This window comes from Panthera pardus, unplaced genomic scaffold, assembly GCF_024362965.1.
Source record: "Panthera pardus isolate Hobbes unplaced genomic scaffold, ASM2436296v1 HiC_scaffold_27, whole genome shotgun sequence".
Taxonomy (NCBI): domain Eukaryota; kingdom Metazoa; phylum Chordata; class Mammalia; order Carnivora; family Felidae; genus Panthera; species Panthera pardus.
The window spans coordinates 84,706,209-84,724,220 of NW_026526843.1; the positions used below are offsets into that span (position 1 = coordinate 84,706,209).

The following is an 18,012-nucleotide window of genomic DNA, read 5'->3' on the forward strand; positions in this document are numbered from 1 at the left end:
CTCCTGCAGTGGCGTGCCTCTCAGACGTCTCCCCCTTTAGAACTAAGGTCCTCATTCTTTCAGCTGCTTAGAGATTTGGTAGCCAGTAACTCTCATCTGAGTCTCCGTCCAGGCATTGTCCTTGGATGAAAAAAGTTACTTAACCAAAGTTATGCGCCATCTCCAACGGCAATCCCCATCCAACAACTGGTAGACATGGGATTCAAGGCCCAAAGGTGACCTTTGCCTCCATTAGGGATAACAATTCAGCAATGAACATAGGGTTCCACCTCTTGACAACTCTACTCGGAAAATTTGATCTCCTTGTATCTGAGCTGGATATCTCTGCGTGCTTCTACAGACCCACTCATCACCCTTCTCTACCTTGCCTGTGTGTCTTAGGAGGCTGGCTTCCACATCGACCAGGCTCCCTTGCCTTCTGGTTTCTGGTTGGATTCAGCCAAAGGGGGAACCATTCAGAGAGGTTACATGAAAGGGAGGAGAGCCGTTGGGAAAATGGGAACCCAAAAGCAAGTACTGACAGAGTAGGAACGTGGGCGGATGGTCAGAAAGTCCATCTGAGAGAAATATTTTAGGGATGATGAGTTCTGCTACTTTCCTCTTATATTTCGTTAAAAAGCTCTGTGTACAGTTCTGAGCCTGAATTAGACCTTGTCATCCCTCTCTACTAAGGTCATGAGAGGATTTCTGCAGTGGGAAGACAAAACACTGGTTTGACTGTATTTAAAAGCAGATTAGGGGGACCTGGGTGGCTCAGTCAGTTAAGCATTTGACTTCAGCTCAGGTCATGATCTCACGGATCGTGGGTTCGAGCCCCACGTCGGGCTCCGTGCGGACAGCTCGGAGCCTGGAGCCTGCCTCGGATTCTGGGTCTCCCTCTCTCTCTGCCCCTCCCCTAGCCACACTCTGTCTCTCTCTCTCAAAAATAAATAAACATTAAAAAATAAATAAATAAAAGCAGATTCGTTTTAAGGGTTACATATTTTTTTTTTCAACGTTTTTTATTTATTTTTGGGACAGAGAGAGACAGAGCATGAACGGGGGAGGGGCAGAGAGAGAGGGAGACACAGAATCGGAAACAGGCTCCAGGCTCCGAGCCATCAGCCCAGAGCCTGACGTGGGGCTCGAACTCACGGACCGCGAGATCGTGACCTGGCTGAAGTCGGACGCTTAACCGACTGCGCCACCCAGGCGCCCCAAGGGTTACATATTTTTAAGATACTTCTGAAATGCACAAATTTAAGACAAGGTATGAAACCTCCCATTTATCTATTCATTCAACAAATGTTTACGGAGCATCTATTATGTTCCCAACAGTATTCTAGGCAGTGAGGTACAATCTATACAAAAATCCCTGTCCTATCAGGAACTCATAAAGAAGTGGTGGGGAATAACAACATACCCATGCTTGAAAAAGACAACCTTACCGGAAGATTTAAGGTGTTTTTGTCATTGTTAAATTAAATTTTACTCGCGTAACATAAACTTCGCTATTACAAAGTATTCAGTTCTGGGGCGCCTGGGTGGCTCAGTCACTTAAGCGACCAACTCTTGGTTTTGGCTCAGGTCACGATCTCGCGGTTTTCGTGACTTCCGGCCCCGCCTCGGGCTCTGTGCTGACAGCGCAGAGTCTGCTTGGAGTTCTCTATCTCCCTCTCTCTCTGCCCCTCCCTGTCTCGTGTTCACTCTCGCCCCTAAAACAAACACTTAAAAAAAAACCTGAAAGTGTTCAGCTCAGTGGCATTTAGTATATTCACGATATCGTGCCAAACACACACACACACACACACACACACACACACACACACACAGAACACTCGTGAAGATTCGTTTAGATTCATGCTGCCACAAGCCAAAGAACTATCATAAGCTAGGAGAGAAGTCTGGAGCAAATCCTTCCCTAGGACCTTTAGAGGGAGCATGGGCCCTGACGACGGCTTGATCTCAGATTTTTGGTCTCCAGAACTGTGAGACAATAAATTTCCAGTTGTGGTACTTTGTTGTGGTGTTATGCTCTGTTTATTTTTATTTTTGAGAGACAGAGAGAGATCACAAGTGGGGGAGAGACAGAGAGGGAGGGGGACAGACGATTCCAAGCATGCTTTGCGCTGACAGCAGTAGGCCCAATGTGGGGCTTGAACTCATGAGACCATGACATAAGCCGAAGTGGGGCAGTCAACCGACTGAGCCACCCAGATGCCCCTCTGCTGGCTATTTCTTATAAATGGAATAATATACTATGTGGGTTTTTTGTGTGTGGCTTTTTCCACTTACAATGTTTTCAAGGTTCATCCACACTGGATATCGTATCAGTGTCATTCCTTTTCGTGGCTAAGTGATATTTTATTGCATGGATATACCACCATTTGTTTATCTATTCGTCGCTTCATTGACATTTGTTGTGTTTCCACTTTTGGTTTCTAGGAATAACACAGCTATGGACATTTGTGTACAAGTGTGTGTGTGCGCGTGCGTGTGCGTATGTGTGTGGGAACACGTTTTCAATTCTCTTGGGTGTACACCTAGGAGTGAAATTGCTGGGTCATATGGTAACTCTACGTTTAACTTTTTGAGGAACTGCTAAATTGTGTGCCAAAGTGGCTGTCCCTTTTTACATTCCTGCCAGCAAAGTAAAAGATTCCAGTTTCTTCTCAGTAATTAAAAAAAATTTTTTTTAATGCTTATTCATTTTTTGAGACACAGGGAGACTGAGTGTTGAGTGGGGGAGGGGCAGAGAGAGAGGGAGACACAGAATCTGAAGCAGGCTCCAGGCTCCGAGCTGTCAGCACAGAGCCTGACGCGGGGCTCGAACTCACGAACCGCGAGATCGTGACCTGAGCCGAAGTTGGACACTTAATCCACTGAGCCACCCAGGTGCCCCTCTTCTCAGTAATTTTAATGCAATGATCATATGTTACTGTGTGATTAAAAATATGATGAGTTTGTCTGGGTCTTCATAGATTTGTGAATTCGATTTCCATGCATTAAGTGCATCAGGCAAGGGGAAATGTAGAATTAGAGCTTAGAAAAAAGTCAGAGTCAGATGTGGACATGAGATTCATCATGCTTCCTCCTCAAATATGAACTTCCTTTCTTCCACCTTGGAAACTATAACCACATGGTTTATCGTTCAAAATAAAAACAAAACTAATGTCAAAATAATGACTTTTTTTTCATGTTCTGTGACCTACCTCTTCATATTCGTCACCATTTGCATATTCTCTTTTATATAACAGTTTGTGGGGACATTGTTTATTGGGGATATGAACTCTTCACCATAAATGTTGCAAATATCTTCCCCAAGGTACAGTTGGTCTTTTGATTTTTTTTTTGTGGCATGTGTTCGCTTTTGGATTTGATAATGTTTATTCTAATTCTATTTGGCTATCAGAAATATCCATGTCTTAAAAAATGTTTTTTAAGTAATCTCTACACCCAGTGTGGGGCTTGAACTTACAACCCCGAGATCAACAATCAGATAGCTGCTCTACTGACTGAGTCAGCCAGGTGCCCCTTCTTTTGGATTTTAAAGATATTTTACTGAAGTCTAGGATTTACTTTATGGCTTCAGGTTGTTTTTGTTTACCCAACATTTTTATCACATATAATTTCCCATATATGCATGAAATACACTGGACCTCTTTTATGGACTTGTCAACCATTACAACTTAGCATTAAGTAAATTTATAAAACTTTATATAAAGTCAAATTCCCTTCTCAGTTCATTTTTTCATACTGTTGTTAGCTGAGCTTTATACATTTAGTGTTTCATACACTTGATTCTGATTTTTTGTTTCAGTGATTTAAAAAAAATTTTTTTTAATGTTTATTTTTGTAACATTTATTTATTTTTGAGACAGAGAGAGGCAGAGCATGAATGGGGGAGGAGCAGAGAGAGAGGGAGACACAGAATCCGAAGCAGGTCCAGGCCCTGAGCTGTCAGCACAGAGCCCAATGCAGGGCTCGAACTCATGGACTGTGAGATCATGACCTGAGCTGAAGTCGGATGCTTAACCGACTGAGCCACCCAGGCGCCCCAATGTTTATTTATTTTTGAGAGAGAGAGAGAGAGATAATCCGAAGCAAGCTCCAGGCTCCGAGCTGTCAGCACAGAGCCCGACTTGGGGCTCGAACTCATGGACCGTGAGATCATGACCCGAGCTGAAGTCAGATGCTTAACTAAGCCACCCAGGCGCCCCTCAGTGATCTCTTTAATTCCATCCTATGTCACATAGTTTACTTATTGTAGCTCATAATGGGGTATAATATCTTGTAAGCCTTTATTACAACTAACCTCAGAATATTCTTAGTGGTTTTCATATCTTACTTCCTGCCAATTAAAATAAAGAATTGTATCAGCGCCTGGGTGGCTCAGTTGGCTAAGGGCCCAACTCTTGGTTTCGGCTCAGGTCATGACCACATGATCATGATCTCACGGTCGTTGAGATGGAACCCCACATCGGGCTGTGTGCTGGATGCGGAGCCTGAGATTCTCTCTCTCTCCCTTTCCCTCTGCCCCTCTCCCCGCTCCTCTAAAACTAAAGCTAAACTAAAAGAGAAAAGGATTGTACTATAGGCCCTCGATCCTATTTACGATACTGATTCAAATTGCCTGAAATTCATGGCCTAGGTTTATGGACAATGGGTCTTTTACAGTATTGAGTTTACATTCAGGAACACAGTTTATTTTCTTTTATATAGATGATGTGCCATCTTTTTAGGTGTATTTACAGTTGTATTCTTGCTTTAAACATTTTCTAATGTTTTATTTTTGAGAGAGAGAGAGAGCGAGAGCATGAGCAGGGGAGGGGCAGAGAGACAGGGAGACACAGAATGGGAAGCAGGCTCTGGGTTCTGAGCTGTCAGCACAGAGCCTGATGTGGGGCTTGAACTCATGAACTGCTAGATCATGACCCAAGCGTAAGTCGGATGCTTAACTGACTGAGCCACCCAGGTGCGCCCCCCTTTAAAAAAATTTTTTTTAATGTTTGTATTCTTGCTTTTTGATGGGCAACATTCTTCCTAGCATATGTAGTTTACTATCATTGACGGGCACATGACAGCTAGTCTAGATTCTACCAAGTCCCTAGTTGCTATCTACCCAGGATGTCCATGCATATGGACAATGATACAATTTTCACTGCAGAAAAAAAACAACTGAGAATGCAAAGGTTGATTTGAGATGCAGAGGGGAAAAGGGAAGCATTTCAGGTAAAAGAGAGTTATCCATACTAAAGAAAAACACTGAAAAAAGAAGAGGCAAATGTAACAAACCTGGGGAAGGTTTCCATTTGCAGTCAGTGGTTGTTAAACAAGAACATTTTCACAAAAGGAATTAGAGAGCCACAATATTATACGTAGGATCAAAAATTCCCAAATACATTTAGTCACAATAAAGCAAGTTGCTTATGCAGAAGAAAAACCCCTGAAATAAAACGGACATGAAAAGAATTCTACTTGTCTGCTCAAGGACAGAGATTGTCTTTTGAAGAAAATCCTCCTGGGGCGCCTGGGTGGCTTGGTCAGTTAAGCATCCACCTCTTGGTTCCAGCTCAGGTAATGATCTCGCAGTTTGTGAGTTCAAGCCCCACATTGGGCTCTGTGCTGACAGCACGGAGTTTGCTGGGGATCCTCTCCCTCCTTCTCTCTCTCTGCCCCTCCCCCCGCTCGTTCTCTCTCTCAAAATGAATAAACTTAAAAAATTAGAAAAAAATGAAAACGCTCCTAACTCAAGACATGGCAAAGACTTGCATATAATGCTTAGACTTCACTCAACATCAGGGAACACACGATACAGAGAAAACCTAGGGTGTAAATCAATTTGCAAATGCATTGAGTTCTGGATTACAATTTATTCAGCACTAGAAAATTCCTATTGGATAGAAACCTTGTTAAAGTAAGGCACATATGGGGTGCCTGGGTGGCTCAGGCAGTTAAGCATCCGACTTCAGCTCAGGTCATGATCTCCAGGTTCTAGAGTTCGAGCCCTGCGTCGGGCTCTGTGCTGACAGCTCGGAGCCTGGAGCCTGCTTCGGATCCTGTGTCTCCCTCTCTCTCTCTGTCCCTCCCCTACTCGTGCTCTCTTTCAAAAATAAACAATAAAAATGTTAAAAAAAAAATAAAGTAAGGAACATGGGAAGCTTTTTGCCAATACTCACACCTTACTTAATGTTAGAGAATTCACATTGGAGGGAAATCCTGCAAATGTGTTAAGTTAGCCAATCCTCACATCTCAGAAACTATACATGAGGTGAATGAGAAAAGACCTTTAGACATGACTTCACCCATGCCAATAGGAGACCATTCTTGCTGGGGAGAATCCTACAAATGTGCCAAATTTGGGAAATCCCAAATATAAACGTGGCCGAACAGTTGCCAAGCATGAGAGAATTCACGTTGGAGAAACCCCTATGAATGTAATGAATGTAGATTGGGAGGAATGTGTTCCTCTCCTACTCGAGCATCAGATAATTCATATAAAACAGAGAGGGTATGAATCTAGGGTATGTTATTTCACCCACAGCTCATACTTTGTTCATCATAATTACAGACAACAAAATGAAATTTCAATCATTGTCACCCATGGGTCATCTCTGGCTTAGCATGTGAAATTCACACTGCAGATAGACATGAATAATTTTGTTTTGGGGGCAGCTGGGTGGCTCAGTAGATTGAGTGTCCCACTCTTGGTTTTGGTTCCGGTCACCATCTCATGGTTGGTGGGTTCAAGCCCCGCATCAGGCTCTGTGCTAGCAGCACAGAGCCCGCTTGGGGTTCTTTCTCTCCCTCTCTCTCTCTGCCCCTCCCTTGCTCGCTCTCTCTAAATAAGTAAAATTTTTTAAAAAAGAATTTGGTTTTGTGCTTCAACATTATTAACCAGTAGGAAATCCAGACAGAGAGAGCTGACGGAAGTGTAAAAATATATTTGATTGTAGGCAGTAATTTTACTACACGAACGAACCAGTGTTACAACAAAAGTTACCTATTGAAAAGATATTTGGCAAAAACATCTGTTACGTTCAGAGGAGATGGTGACTTAACCATAGAAAGGGACTTTAAAGCGCAAATGACTGCAGGAACTGCCACAAGAGAAAAGACCTTCATTTCTGACTATAGCAGCCACTCACTCTTGGTGCCCTCCTGCCTGCAGAAATCCGCAGGGCCAGCTGCAGAAAGGGCCATGTAGTCAAGCCCCGAGACCAACGCCTGCAACTGGCCTTCCATTCTTTAGGGCAATTCATGCAGTTCAAAGAGCAGAATCCCATCAAGGCATTGCGCCATGGGCCTGTCACCTTGGCCATTGCGGGGAAGAACTCCAGGAAGGTGTTCTGGTAGGTGCCAGGGACCCTCAGCAGAACGTGGCAAGAAAGCAAGCCTGCTCAGCTCCTGCCCCGGGGCACGCGCTTGCTCCTCCGAGTGCCCTCAGGATGTTCCGGATCAGGTCTGCAACCTGGGGATTGCCAAGGGCCCAGTCCAACTGGGTTCAGTAGGTCCACCTACTGGGATGCTTGAATCACACGGTAGAGCGTGTACCGATCTGAGCACCTGTAGCAACAGCGTGAGGCGGGTCTCCGAGACCCTCATCAGGCTCAAAGATTCCCTGGGACTCAGGAAAGCTGTTCTACTTTTCAGAGTCCTGCGAGTCCTTCTGAGCTGCTTTATACGCGGTGATGACCTATTACAGTGACAGCACGCACAGGACAACCAGCAAGGGGAAAAAGGCACACGGGGGACGTCCAGTAGAAACCCGTGGTGACAGATCAGTTGTTTTCTCCCAAAGGAGTCACGCGGGTCAATGCTTAATTCTCCCAGGAATGGTGCGTCACAAAACCTGCTAAGTGCTGCCGGCCAGGGGAGCTCAGCCAAGCCTTGGGGTGCAGGGACTCTACTGGAGGTCATGCAGGCATGACCACGTGACTGACTTCAGCTACTCAGTCGACAGCCCCCAGACGTCAAACGAACACAGTGTGGCCCAGGGCCTCACACATACAAACACAGATGTTCACCGCAAGTCACAATCTTTGTATAAACGATCTGGCCCAACTAGGACGGCGATGCCTGGAATCCAAAAACACTCTGATCGGGCAGAATACGACAGGGGCTTAGCGGCGGCCTCCCAGGAGCTAGAAAAGGGCCAATCCTCCGGAGACAGGCTTTTCTTTCAAAAGCTTGAGTAACCAAGCTCCACTGAGTTACCCCTTCACAATGAATCTGAACTTAATTAACAGCCATTAAAAAAAATGTTTTCAGTTGGAGATGAGTGGTGATTCTAGGCAGGGTGGGAAGATGGTTCCTTACCAAGAGGCCTAGTTGTGGAAAAGGTACCAAAACGGGAGCCCACGGTGCAGGAAAGTGCAGCAAGGGCAACAGCATGTTCTCCAGTCTGTGGGAGAGAACCAAAAAACCCACCATTTGCCAGGTGGCTGACATGGGTCAAGTCCCGGGCTCTAAGACATACAATCAACTGATTTGATTGATTGAACCATCAATCGCTGTTTGCCCAGGTAATCCTCAGGAAGAACCCGAAAGCCTGAGCTGAGTATGGGGCATAGTATGGGCTGGAGGGGCACCTTGGCGTTTCTTTCTTTTTTTAATTTAATTTTATTGAATGTTTACTTCTTTTTGAGAGAGAGAAGGAGACAGAGCGTGAGCAGGGGAGGGGCAGAGAGAGAGGGAGACACAGAATCTGAAGCAGGCTCCAGGCTCTGAGCTGCCAGCATGGAGCCCTACGCCGGGCTGGAACTCACCAACCCTGAGATCACGACCTGAGACGAAGTCAGACACGAAACCGACTGAGCCACCCAGCCGCCCCAGCTTGGCGTGTTTCTTACTTGCTAGTCGCCTGACTCACTGCTAGGAAAAACTGGCACTGCGTGAGCAATAACCAACCACATGCCCATCAACTTGCTCCTGTGTTATGAGGGTATGGGGACAGTCTGACTAAGGCCAAAGACGAGATCCTTCTGCAGTTGGGGGTTTCTCTACTGTCCTTGGGACACTATCATATTAATTTTCTGGTCTCCTGATACCGATGTCTGAAAAGGTTAGCAGGTCGCCTCTCCTCTAGAAACAAATACGATGGTCTCTCGAGGACTGGCCATCGCTTACAAATGCGCAAAGAACTGACACTGGTGGCAATGCCCACTCCCCTGAGGGCAAACAGGCTTCTCTCCTGGGACTCCTACACAAGGCTTGGGACACTCACTTCCCAGAACTCTGCGGTGGAAGTTTGGGCTCTGATGCATCCAAACCACCCGGGAATGTCAGTTACCTCGCAGGGGAAAGGGAAAGACAGGGACAGAGCAGTATGCTCCAATGGAGATCCCATATGCCTATGACGGCTCCACGACGGTTTTGTCACGTGCTTCTCGCAACAGTGCCTGGCACCCGCTGGCTCGGGCCCAGAAGCAATCCGGTGGATCTGAGCTGGGACCTTGCGGTGCCCGGACCAAAGAGTTCTGCTTCGTGGCAGGCAGCTCCAGGGGCAGCACACGCTTGGGCCTCTTTCCCCAGACCCTGGCGGGAACCAGAAAACTTTCCTCAAGACACTTACAGGCCTTTTCAGCAGGCCATGCTGCCACCGGCTGGCACACCGGCCGGCACAGAGAACAACACGCTCGGCTACTTTACGCGGTGTTATCAAAAAGCAAACACCAGACTCTCCCTGGACGCCCCGGGTCGCACCCTGGGAGTAACACGATTTATTTCAGGAGACTCGGGCATCGGGGTTTCTCCCACTGCGCGCATCGCCCGCCCTCCCCGCCCGCTCCCAAGCGCTCTTCCGGGCCACTCCCCCGACCGAGCCCGCCCTCTGCTCTCTGACCCCTGGGGCAGGCCCGGTTCCCAGGGACAGGCCCCGCCCCCAAGATGGCGGCGCCCATGTGCCGCTGAGAACGGCAGCAGGCCCCACTACCCTTTCTCATTCCGAGAAGCTGAAGGCAGCGGAGAGCGCGGCTCCCGGGGATGGAGGGTGCGCGGCAGACGGCGTGGGAGACGGCGCCTCGGCCTCGGAGGCGGCGGGACCGGGGCCTCTGCGACCGTCCGCCGGCCCCTCGCCGCCCCCCGGCCTCTCGTGCGAGTCGTCCGGAAAACGGTCGCCCGCTCCGGTCCCTACATCGTGCCCCAGGCGAACCCCGTCGGAATCACTGGCCGCGACTCGCGCCATCTTGGCCATTGGCCGTGGAGGCCCCCGAAGCAGCTCGTGCGCGTGCGCCGCGCTCCGACCTCGGGCTGCGGGGCGCCGGGAGCGGAAGTGCTCCGCTGACCCGAGGGCGGCGCGAGGTCGCGCCGCTTGTTGTCATCCGACCTGGCTGTCGGGTTCTGGTAGCCAAGTACCGGGAGGCGGAGCAGGCACGGGCCGGAGGGCAGGTGCGGGTGATAGGTTCGCGCCCCTGCGACCTCGGGACCCTGGGCTGAGTGTGGGCGACGGGCCGGGGGCGACAGCCAGTGATACTGTCATTGAGTCGGTGGGTCAGGTTCAGCGGCCGCTTGCTGAGTGTCTAGTACGTGCGAGGCGCCCTTGGGGTGCATGGTCATCCTCCCGAGGGCTGTGAGTAGGTACTACGATTGTCTTCATTATATCGCGAGAAAGCAACAACAGAAAGGCTCGTAGCCTGTCCAGAGTCACACGGCTAGAAAACCCCGGGAGATCCTTCTAGCACCTATGCGTTTCTAACGAACGTTCCCGAAATGTATCAACTTTGTGCTTGCTGTGTGCCTTGCCTGCTAGAACACAGCTCCGCAGGGTCGGGGAACTCTGATTACTTTGTTCACTGATGTACCTGCAACACGTTGGACAGGCCCACAGTAGGCACTCAACTTTTTCACTGAATGAATCCAAGCGACAGAGCGGGCAATCAGTTCGAGTCCACAGCTAGGACCCTTATGGGATGACGCAGTGCTTAGCTCCTTGTCTGGCGACAGTTAGGCTGCTACTAAGCGTTTACTCTTAACACTGAAACGAGGCCTTGTGGCTGCTTCCATAAAGTGTTCCATCTGGGTTTTCCTCACTGTCACTGCCTCAGAGAGGTTGCTCACTGCATCTCCTGTGCGGTCATTGTTTCCAGGGTCAGGGCGCATCAGTGAGACCACTGCTCACCTCCTGCGGGTTCCGGCTCGGCCGCCCCTGGGCTTCCTAGTCTACAGAAGAGCCAGTCGAGGCCTCAGAAGGTGAGTTCCCTGGCTCAGGGACAGATGCGGTGCTGTGGCCATGGTCCCAACGGAGATGCGTTTGTCTCTGGATCCTTTGGTCCTGCGTCGTTAGGAACAAGAGAGCTCTTATCAGAGTCCTAGGAGGAGGAGCCTCAGCCCAGAGCCTAGGACAGAGGGAGGAGGTTCACAGGACAGACCCAGAGCCCAGGGCCGAGGGAGGAGGCTCTCAGGACAGACTGACCCCAGCGCTGAGGGTGGAGGCTTAGAGGACAGCAGGTCGAAGAAGAGCTGGACTTGGAGTGGCCTTTGTCCCTCCAGCTGAGAGAGACCATGCCCACTGTGTGACTGTGGGAAGTTGGACCCCATTGGGGGAGAGAGACGAAATGCACAGACAGGTGGAGTAATGCTGCCGTGAGGAGGGCGGCCTGCTGTGGTGCCTGTGAGGGTCGGATCAGGCTGACAGGGATCACTGCCAGCTGCACAGGACTCTCTCCTGACACTTCTGTGCACACAGCTTTTGCCATTGGATGTTTCTGGATTTGAGTGAGCCCCAGAGTGAGAACCTCCCACCTGCCGCTAGCAGAAATGTGGACTCTCCCTCCAGTCTGACTCAAGTACAGAAAGCTCTCGTATGGTTTTGTTTTTCACTTGGGAACATTTGCAAGCGGTCCAGAGGTATGTTGTCAGCTGTTTCTGCTGCCTCATTTTGGTGCCACTGTCCCTGGGCCTGAGAGCCCGAGTTGTTCACCTGCACGGGGCCGAGCTCTCTTGTCCCGAGGCCGCCGCAGGGGTTGCTGCAGTGACAGCAGCTACTCTGTGCAAAAGCTCCTTGCTGACACTTTCTTTAGAAAACCGCCAAGGCGGGAAGAGCAGGCAGTTGAATGGGCATCATGGGAAAGGAGAAAGTGACAGGCCAGAACTGGGTGGGGGCGGCCAGTGGAGGGCAGGGTGCACAGGGCGGCAGGGGCAGTGGTTTCCAGCTCCTTGTGGAACGATCGGTGCTGGGCTCCTCACCTGCCTCCCTGCCCCCGGCTGCCCCTCTGCCCCTTCTTCAGCCCTAGTTTGTCTCCTTCCTGCAAACCGCAGCCAGGTATCCCTGTCCTCCAGACTCTGCTAAGGGTCTGTCACTTTCGGGGCTCAGCGTAATCACTGTTCATTTCCATTTTATTAGTAATAATATTCACAGTCAAAAATGCAAGTTAACAAGGGATGTGAGGGTGGCTCAGTTGGTTAAGCGTCCGGCTTTGGCTCAGGTCATGATCTCACGGTGTGTAGGTTCGAGCCCCGCATCGGGCTCCCTGCTGACAGCTCGGATTCTGTGTCTCCCTCTCTCTCTACTCCTCCCCTGCTCGTGCTCTGTCTCTCACTCCAAAAAAGAAATACTAAAAAAAAATTTTTTTAAATGCAAGTAAACAAAACAAGAGGACTGCAATCATCAGCGAAAACCAGTATCAACATTTTAATCACCGCTGTTCCTCAGGACGTACTTATTGCCGAAGGAGTGAGATTGCGTTGCACTTCCTTTTTTGTAAACTGCTCTTAAATAGGTTAAGAAATGAAATAATATTCCAATGTATTTTGGAGGCCCACAAACACAGGTCACCTGCAAAGCCCACACGAGCTTATCCAAAGCCCAAGGGAACGGCCTGGGGCTCCTGGGCATGGTTGCACACCATCCTCCCCAGGGTGCAAGGGTGATTATTATCAGGCTGGTGGGGATGCTCTCCTGGCTGAATGCACTGATCTGGATGCCCCAATTCTGTCTTCCTAGATCTCTGCCCTTTGTCTCGAGCAGAACAGGATGGCCATGTTCCAGGTGAGTTCCTAATTTCCCCCTACTTTGTGTCCAGTGACCTTGAGGCAGCTTTGGGGCACCCGTATTGTACCCTTGACAATTGCGTTACTCCCCTCCGCCTCGGCTTTTTTCTGTCCATGCTGTCATCCACCTTGGGGTTCTCCGATCCTTCCCCTCACCACAACAAAAAAAATTAAAAAACGAGAGAGCAAGAAAGGAGTGCTCTCATCTCCTTCTTTCTCTGGGGCATGCACCGCCCCCCCCTGCTTTTTTCTTTTCCTTCTCAGAGATAATTGTTGAAGCACAGAGTCTCCTTTTCCCCCGGTTCCATGGCCACTTCACTGTTGGCTTTTTTGTTATGTTCAAAACGTCGAAAGGAAATCCATGCTTGGCGTTTTACCGTGCATTAGAGGGTAGCTGAAACATCCCTATTTCTCCCCCTGGTGTCCCGTTTCTCCTCAGAGATGCCCGCTGGTAACAGTTGGGTGATGGCGAGGGGTAGACGCGTCTACGTGCGTTTCGTCCACTGAAAGCAGGAACACGTGCGGTGTTGGGTGTGAGGTTGCACGAACACCACCCTGCCCCACTCCCGTCTTGCTCTCCCCACCTGCTTGTATCCCGGGTGGTGGTCCTCATCCACTCGTACAGATGATTTCACCTCCTGGGCAGGGGGACGGATGCATCGTTTGAACTGTTTCTCTGTGGATATTTGGGTTTTTACCCCTCTTTTCCTGCTCTATACCGTGCCTCTCGGCTGACTCTGTATGTGTGTGCTCATTAGCGCAGGTGTTGATGGGGAATTCACCCGGAAGTTGGGTTTGTGGGTCAAAGGTACTCACACGTTAAACTGGCAGTCCCAGATCCTGGACTAGTTACTACTTTCACGAAATGTTAAAGACCACATCATTTCTGTGTTCAGCTTTTCCAGGCTGTTGCAAGAAGAAAAGGGATCCAATTCATGTTTTGAAGCCACTTAACCTTTTTTTTTTCCCTTGCCCCTAACAGTGATGGCATTTATTTAGTTTAGATAAAGACTTCCAACACAGAACACTGTTAAGAATTAATCCTTAGGAACTATGTAAAAGAGATATGATGTAAGGCAAGTATTATATATAAAGTATATATGTGTATTAAGTACATATATATATATATACATAAAGATGAAATAGATCAACAGTTTTTATTTTCCTACAGAATTTACTGCAAGTTACCATGCTATGGAAACAAAAGCCGCCCACTCTTAATATGTCAAATTTGTTTAGTCATTTAAAGAAAAATATATGACTCCCATCAGACAGATAATTCTAAATCTACTTTGAAAATCAAATCATCAAGAAATATCTATCTGGAGAGACTACGGACCTACTGTCACACTAACAAAGATAAGGCTGCTATCTTCACAGAATATATGGATAATTAGTAATCAACCATTAACATAGTGAATGTTCTAATATTTGGGGAAATACTGGGAAACTATTTTTTATTTTATTTATTTTATTTTATTTTTTTTAATTTTTTTTAACGTTTATTTATTTTTGATACAGAGAGAGACAGAGCATGAACGGGGGAGGGGCAGAGAGAAAGGGAGACACAGAATCAGAAGCAGGCTCCAGGCTCTGAGCCATCAGCCCAGAGCCTGACGTGGGGCTCGAACTCACGGACTGTGAGATCGTGACCTGAGCTGAAGCCGGACACCCAACCGACTGAGCCACCCAGGCGCCCGGGAAACTATTTTTTAAAAAACAAAGTTCTGTGGACATTGTTTACCTTGCCGATGAGATTAGTTTGGAAAAGGGGTCTTGTTTAGTCTAGAAAATCTTCAGAGTCCAATATAGTTCTGGGCTAAACAGATAACTGAAGATCCTTTACAAGGACAGGTAGGCTCGGAAATCACGCAGTCTTATTTTGAATTAGCTTGCTTTAGTCCAAGGTAGGGAATTAATGATCAAGTACCAGGAATTTCTGTAATGTACCCAATGCCAAATGGCTACTAACATTCTGTTTCCTACTATGATGACTCCTTGATTAGAGGTCGGCGGGAGACATGAAACATATTGTGAACTATAAAGTAAATTGTACTCCAATGCCCAGATCTCTAAAGATAAATCTTGTTTTTCAATATAAGAAACTCACTAAATCAAATGAATGCTACTTGGAGCAAAAGTAGTATAAGTAAAACTGGGGCAGGAAACTTCTAATCGCACAGGAAATACATGAAAGACTGAATCATTCTAAGAGAAGAATCATCTTCCCAGTAGCCCCACTGCCGTGGATGATATTTTCATGAGCCTGGGCCACCTTCTCCAATGAATACTGAGAACCTATTACAGGTTTCAGCCGGCTGTGCCCAGAACCTTTAAACCAGAAGCTCTGGCAGTCTGGCATACGGCCAATCCAACTCCTCCACTAGCCCCATGAACCCGAAGACTTCCTCCAGCTTTCACACGGGCGCTGTGGAGCAGAGCTCGATAAGCAGTAAAATATGGGATACCGATGGCAGCTCCTTGTTTAAAGTCCAGTTTTTCTGGCGGTGGGTACACAGTGTGGTCTGCTGCAAGAGCATACTCAGCATAGCCCCCAGAGATGGTGCTGGGAGTGAAAACTCCGTCACCTTTCTTGAAAGTAGATACGTTACGTCCAACAGCTTCTGTTACCCCAGCCACGTCTGAACCAGGAGTATAGGGTAAGAGTGGTTTTATCCTGTGAGTAGCAGAACGAATCTATGTTTCCACTGGGTTTACACCACATGCATGGACCTTGATTACAACCTGATGGTCTTTTGGAGTTGGCACTGCCACATCCCGACTGGAGTTTCAGCACTTCCGGTCCACCAAATTCAACAACTCCAATTGCTCTCATCAATTTCAGTCCAGTTGCCATGGTGATCCGGTTCTAGAGAGGGGAAGCGAATTCTGCCAGGGCTCACTCAGATTCCACAAAAAAGGGGACCGAAGCCACTTAACCTTAAATGTGATAACGATACTGGGGCGCCTGGGTGGCTCAGTCGGTTGAGTGTCCGACTTCCACTCAGGTCATGATCTCACAGTTCATGGGTTCGAGCCCCGCATCGGGCTCTGTGCGCACAGCTCAGAGCCTGGGGCCTGCTTCGGATTTGGTGTCTCCTCCCTGTCTGCCCTTCCCCGCTTGTGCTCTGTCTCTGTCTCTGTCTCTCTCTCTCTCTCCAAAATAAACATTAAAAAAAAACATTTAAAAATTTAAAAAAATGTGATAACGATACTACAGAAGATAAATGAGGCTCGCGAGTCACCGAATATGGATCTGTGGATCTGGCAAGCATCGTTCTTCTGGAATGTGGATGTTCACCCACCAGGAAGCTCCCAACCCCCGTGCCGCTGGGATTTTCTCAACGTATAATTGGCATAAAACAAAACTCATCAATTAAAAAAAAAACAGGAATGAGAGATGCTCCCTCTGTTCTTCTCACTTGCGGATTTACAAGGGTTTTAGGAACTCCACACTGGGCACCTAGAGGAGAGACCAGAATATGTTTCCTGTTGCTTCATAGTCCTGAGTAGCTGTGTTTGGAACTGTTCTAGCTCAGCGTCCCCTGCGAAGCCTTCTCTGCCAGCCCCACGCAGACCTGACTAATTTCTGTTCTCTGTTCCCTCTGCTCCCCCCACCGTTGCCCTCAGAGGACAGGAGCCCACCCTGCTGCCCGCCCTCCCCTTCATACATGAGTGTGTAAGTGTCGTTCTCCCTCTGGCAGGCTCAGCTCCTTCTGTTCAGAAAGTGTGTTTTTGTCTTTATTAATCTTTACATCCTTGGGACTTACCTGCTCGTCCCTATTTGGTAAACAAGTTGGAATATTGCATTTCCAGGGTAAGATGTTTTAATGGCTCATCTGTTTCTTTATAAAGGTTAAAGTAACTTTAGTTACATAAACACTGTATACTGGACTGTCTCAAATAGCGTAGGGAGCAGCAAAGAACATTTGTGTAGACGAGCAATGCAGTGTCATGTTGAAAAATGTGGATGTCGGGGAAAAAAAAAAAAGAAAAATGTGGATGTCGGGGCACGTGGGTGGCTCAGTCCGTTAAGCATCTGACTTTGGCTCAGGTCGTGCCCTCACGGCTAATGAGTTCGAGCCCCGTGTCGGGCTCTGTGCTGACAGCTCAGAGCCTGGAACCTGCTTCAGATTCTGTGTCTCCCTCCCTCTCTGCCCCTCCACCACTCGTGCTCTCTGTTTTCAAAACTAAATAAAAACGTTAAAAAAAGAATAAGATAAAAACATGGATGTGGCTGGGGCGCTGGGGTGGCTCAGTTGGTTGAGTGTCACTCTCTAGGTTTCAGCTGTGGTCACGATCTCAGGGTCATGAGATCGAGCTGAGTGTCGGCGCCACACTGGGCGTAGAGTCCGCTTGGGATTCTCTTTCTCTCTCCCCCCTGCTCCTGACCCGCTTGCTTCCATGTACACTTTCTCTCTCTTTCTAATTACAAAAACCCCTAACACGTGGGTTTGGAAAGCAGAAGGCATGTCTTTTCATCCCCGTGTCCTAGCTGTGTGACCCTGCACAAGTGACTTTACACTCTGTGTGCATTACTGTCCTCATCGGTCAGGGCTGTCCCGGGATGGTGGCGATACTGAACCTCTACCACGAGAGAAAGACCTAAGATGGGACACACTGTCCCGTCTGTCCCCCAGCTGAGCCCTCTGGGCTAATGAGGAATGTGCCATTGCAGGAGTCCTTGACCTTCCGGGACGTGTTTGTGGACTTTACCCTGGAGGAGTGGCGATGCCTGGACTCGGCTCAGAAGAACCTGTACAGGGACGTCATGCTGGAGAACTACAGCCACCTGGTCTCCGTGGGTGAGGGACCGTGCCACAGTGTGACCGGAACACACACATACACGTGTCACCTAGCTGGTACCTGCTCAGGGGCGTCTGGAGCCCCGGACGAGTTCGGGCCTAAGGCTCACTGTTGGGAAGTCGTAACCCTGTTTGCACCCCACACGGGACACTGTGCCGTCGCCTGCTCTGTGGTGTGGTGCACTGAGGGGCATAGCTGTCCTCCTGGGCGGGCACCCAGGCCGGACCACCTTTGGTC

The 18,012-nt window shown here is 48.6% G+C and overlaps 1 protein-coding gene and 1 pseudogene across 9 annotated transcripts in view; one reads left to right on the top strand and one right to left on the bottom strand.

Moving 5' to 3' along the window:
• The first annotated feature begins 9,815 nt into the window (after positions 1-9,815).
• ZNF674 (zinc finger protein 674) overlaps positions 9,816-18,012 on the top strand; it is a 37,625-nt gene continuing 29,428 nt past the window's right edge. The window contains exons 1-5 of one of the 9 annotated variants that reach the window (XM_019417571.2): positions 9,826-10,368; positions 11,067-11,169; positions 12,923-12,967; positions 16,190-16,315; positions 17,648-17,774. In XM_019417571.2, the coding sequence (XP_019273116.2) occupies positions 12,953-12,967; positions 16,190-16,315; positions 17,648-17,774 (268 nt within the window). In that variant the 5' untranslated portion in view covers positions 9,826-10,368; positions 11,067-11,169; positions 12,923-12,952. Of the gene's footprint in view, positions 12,699-12,922; positions 12,968-16,189; positions 16,649-17,647; positions 17,775-18,012 lie in introns of those variants that run through there. The other 8 variants (XM_053891682.1, XM_019417572.2, XM_053891680.1 and 5 more) reach the window with 8 other exon arrangements.
• LOC109248165 (quinone oxidoreductase-like) lies at positions 15,280-15,826 on the bottom strand (annotated as a pseudogene).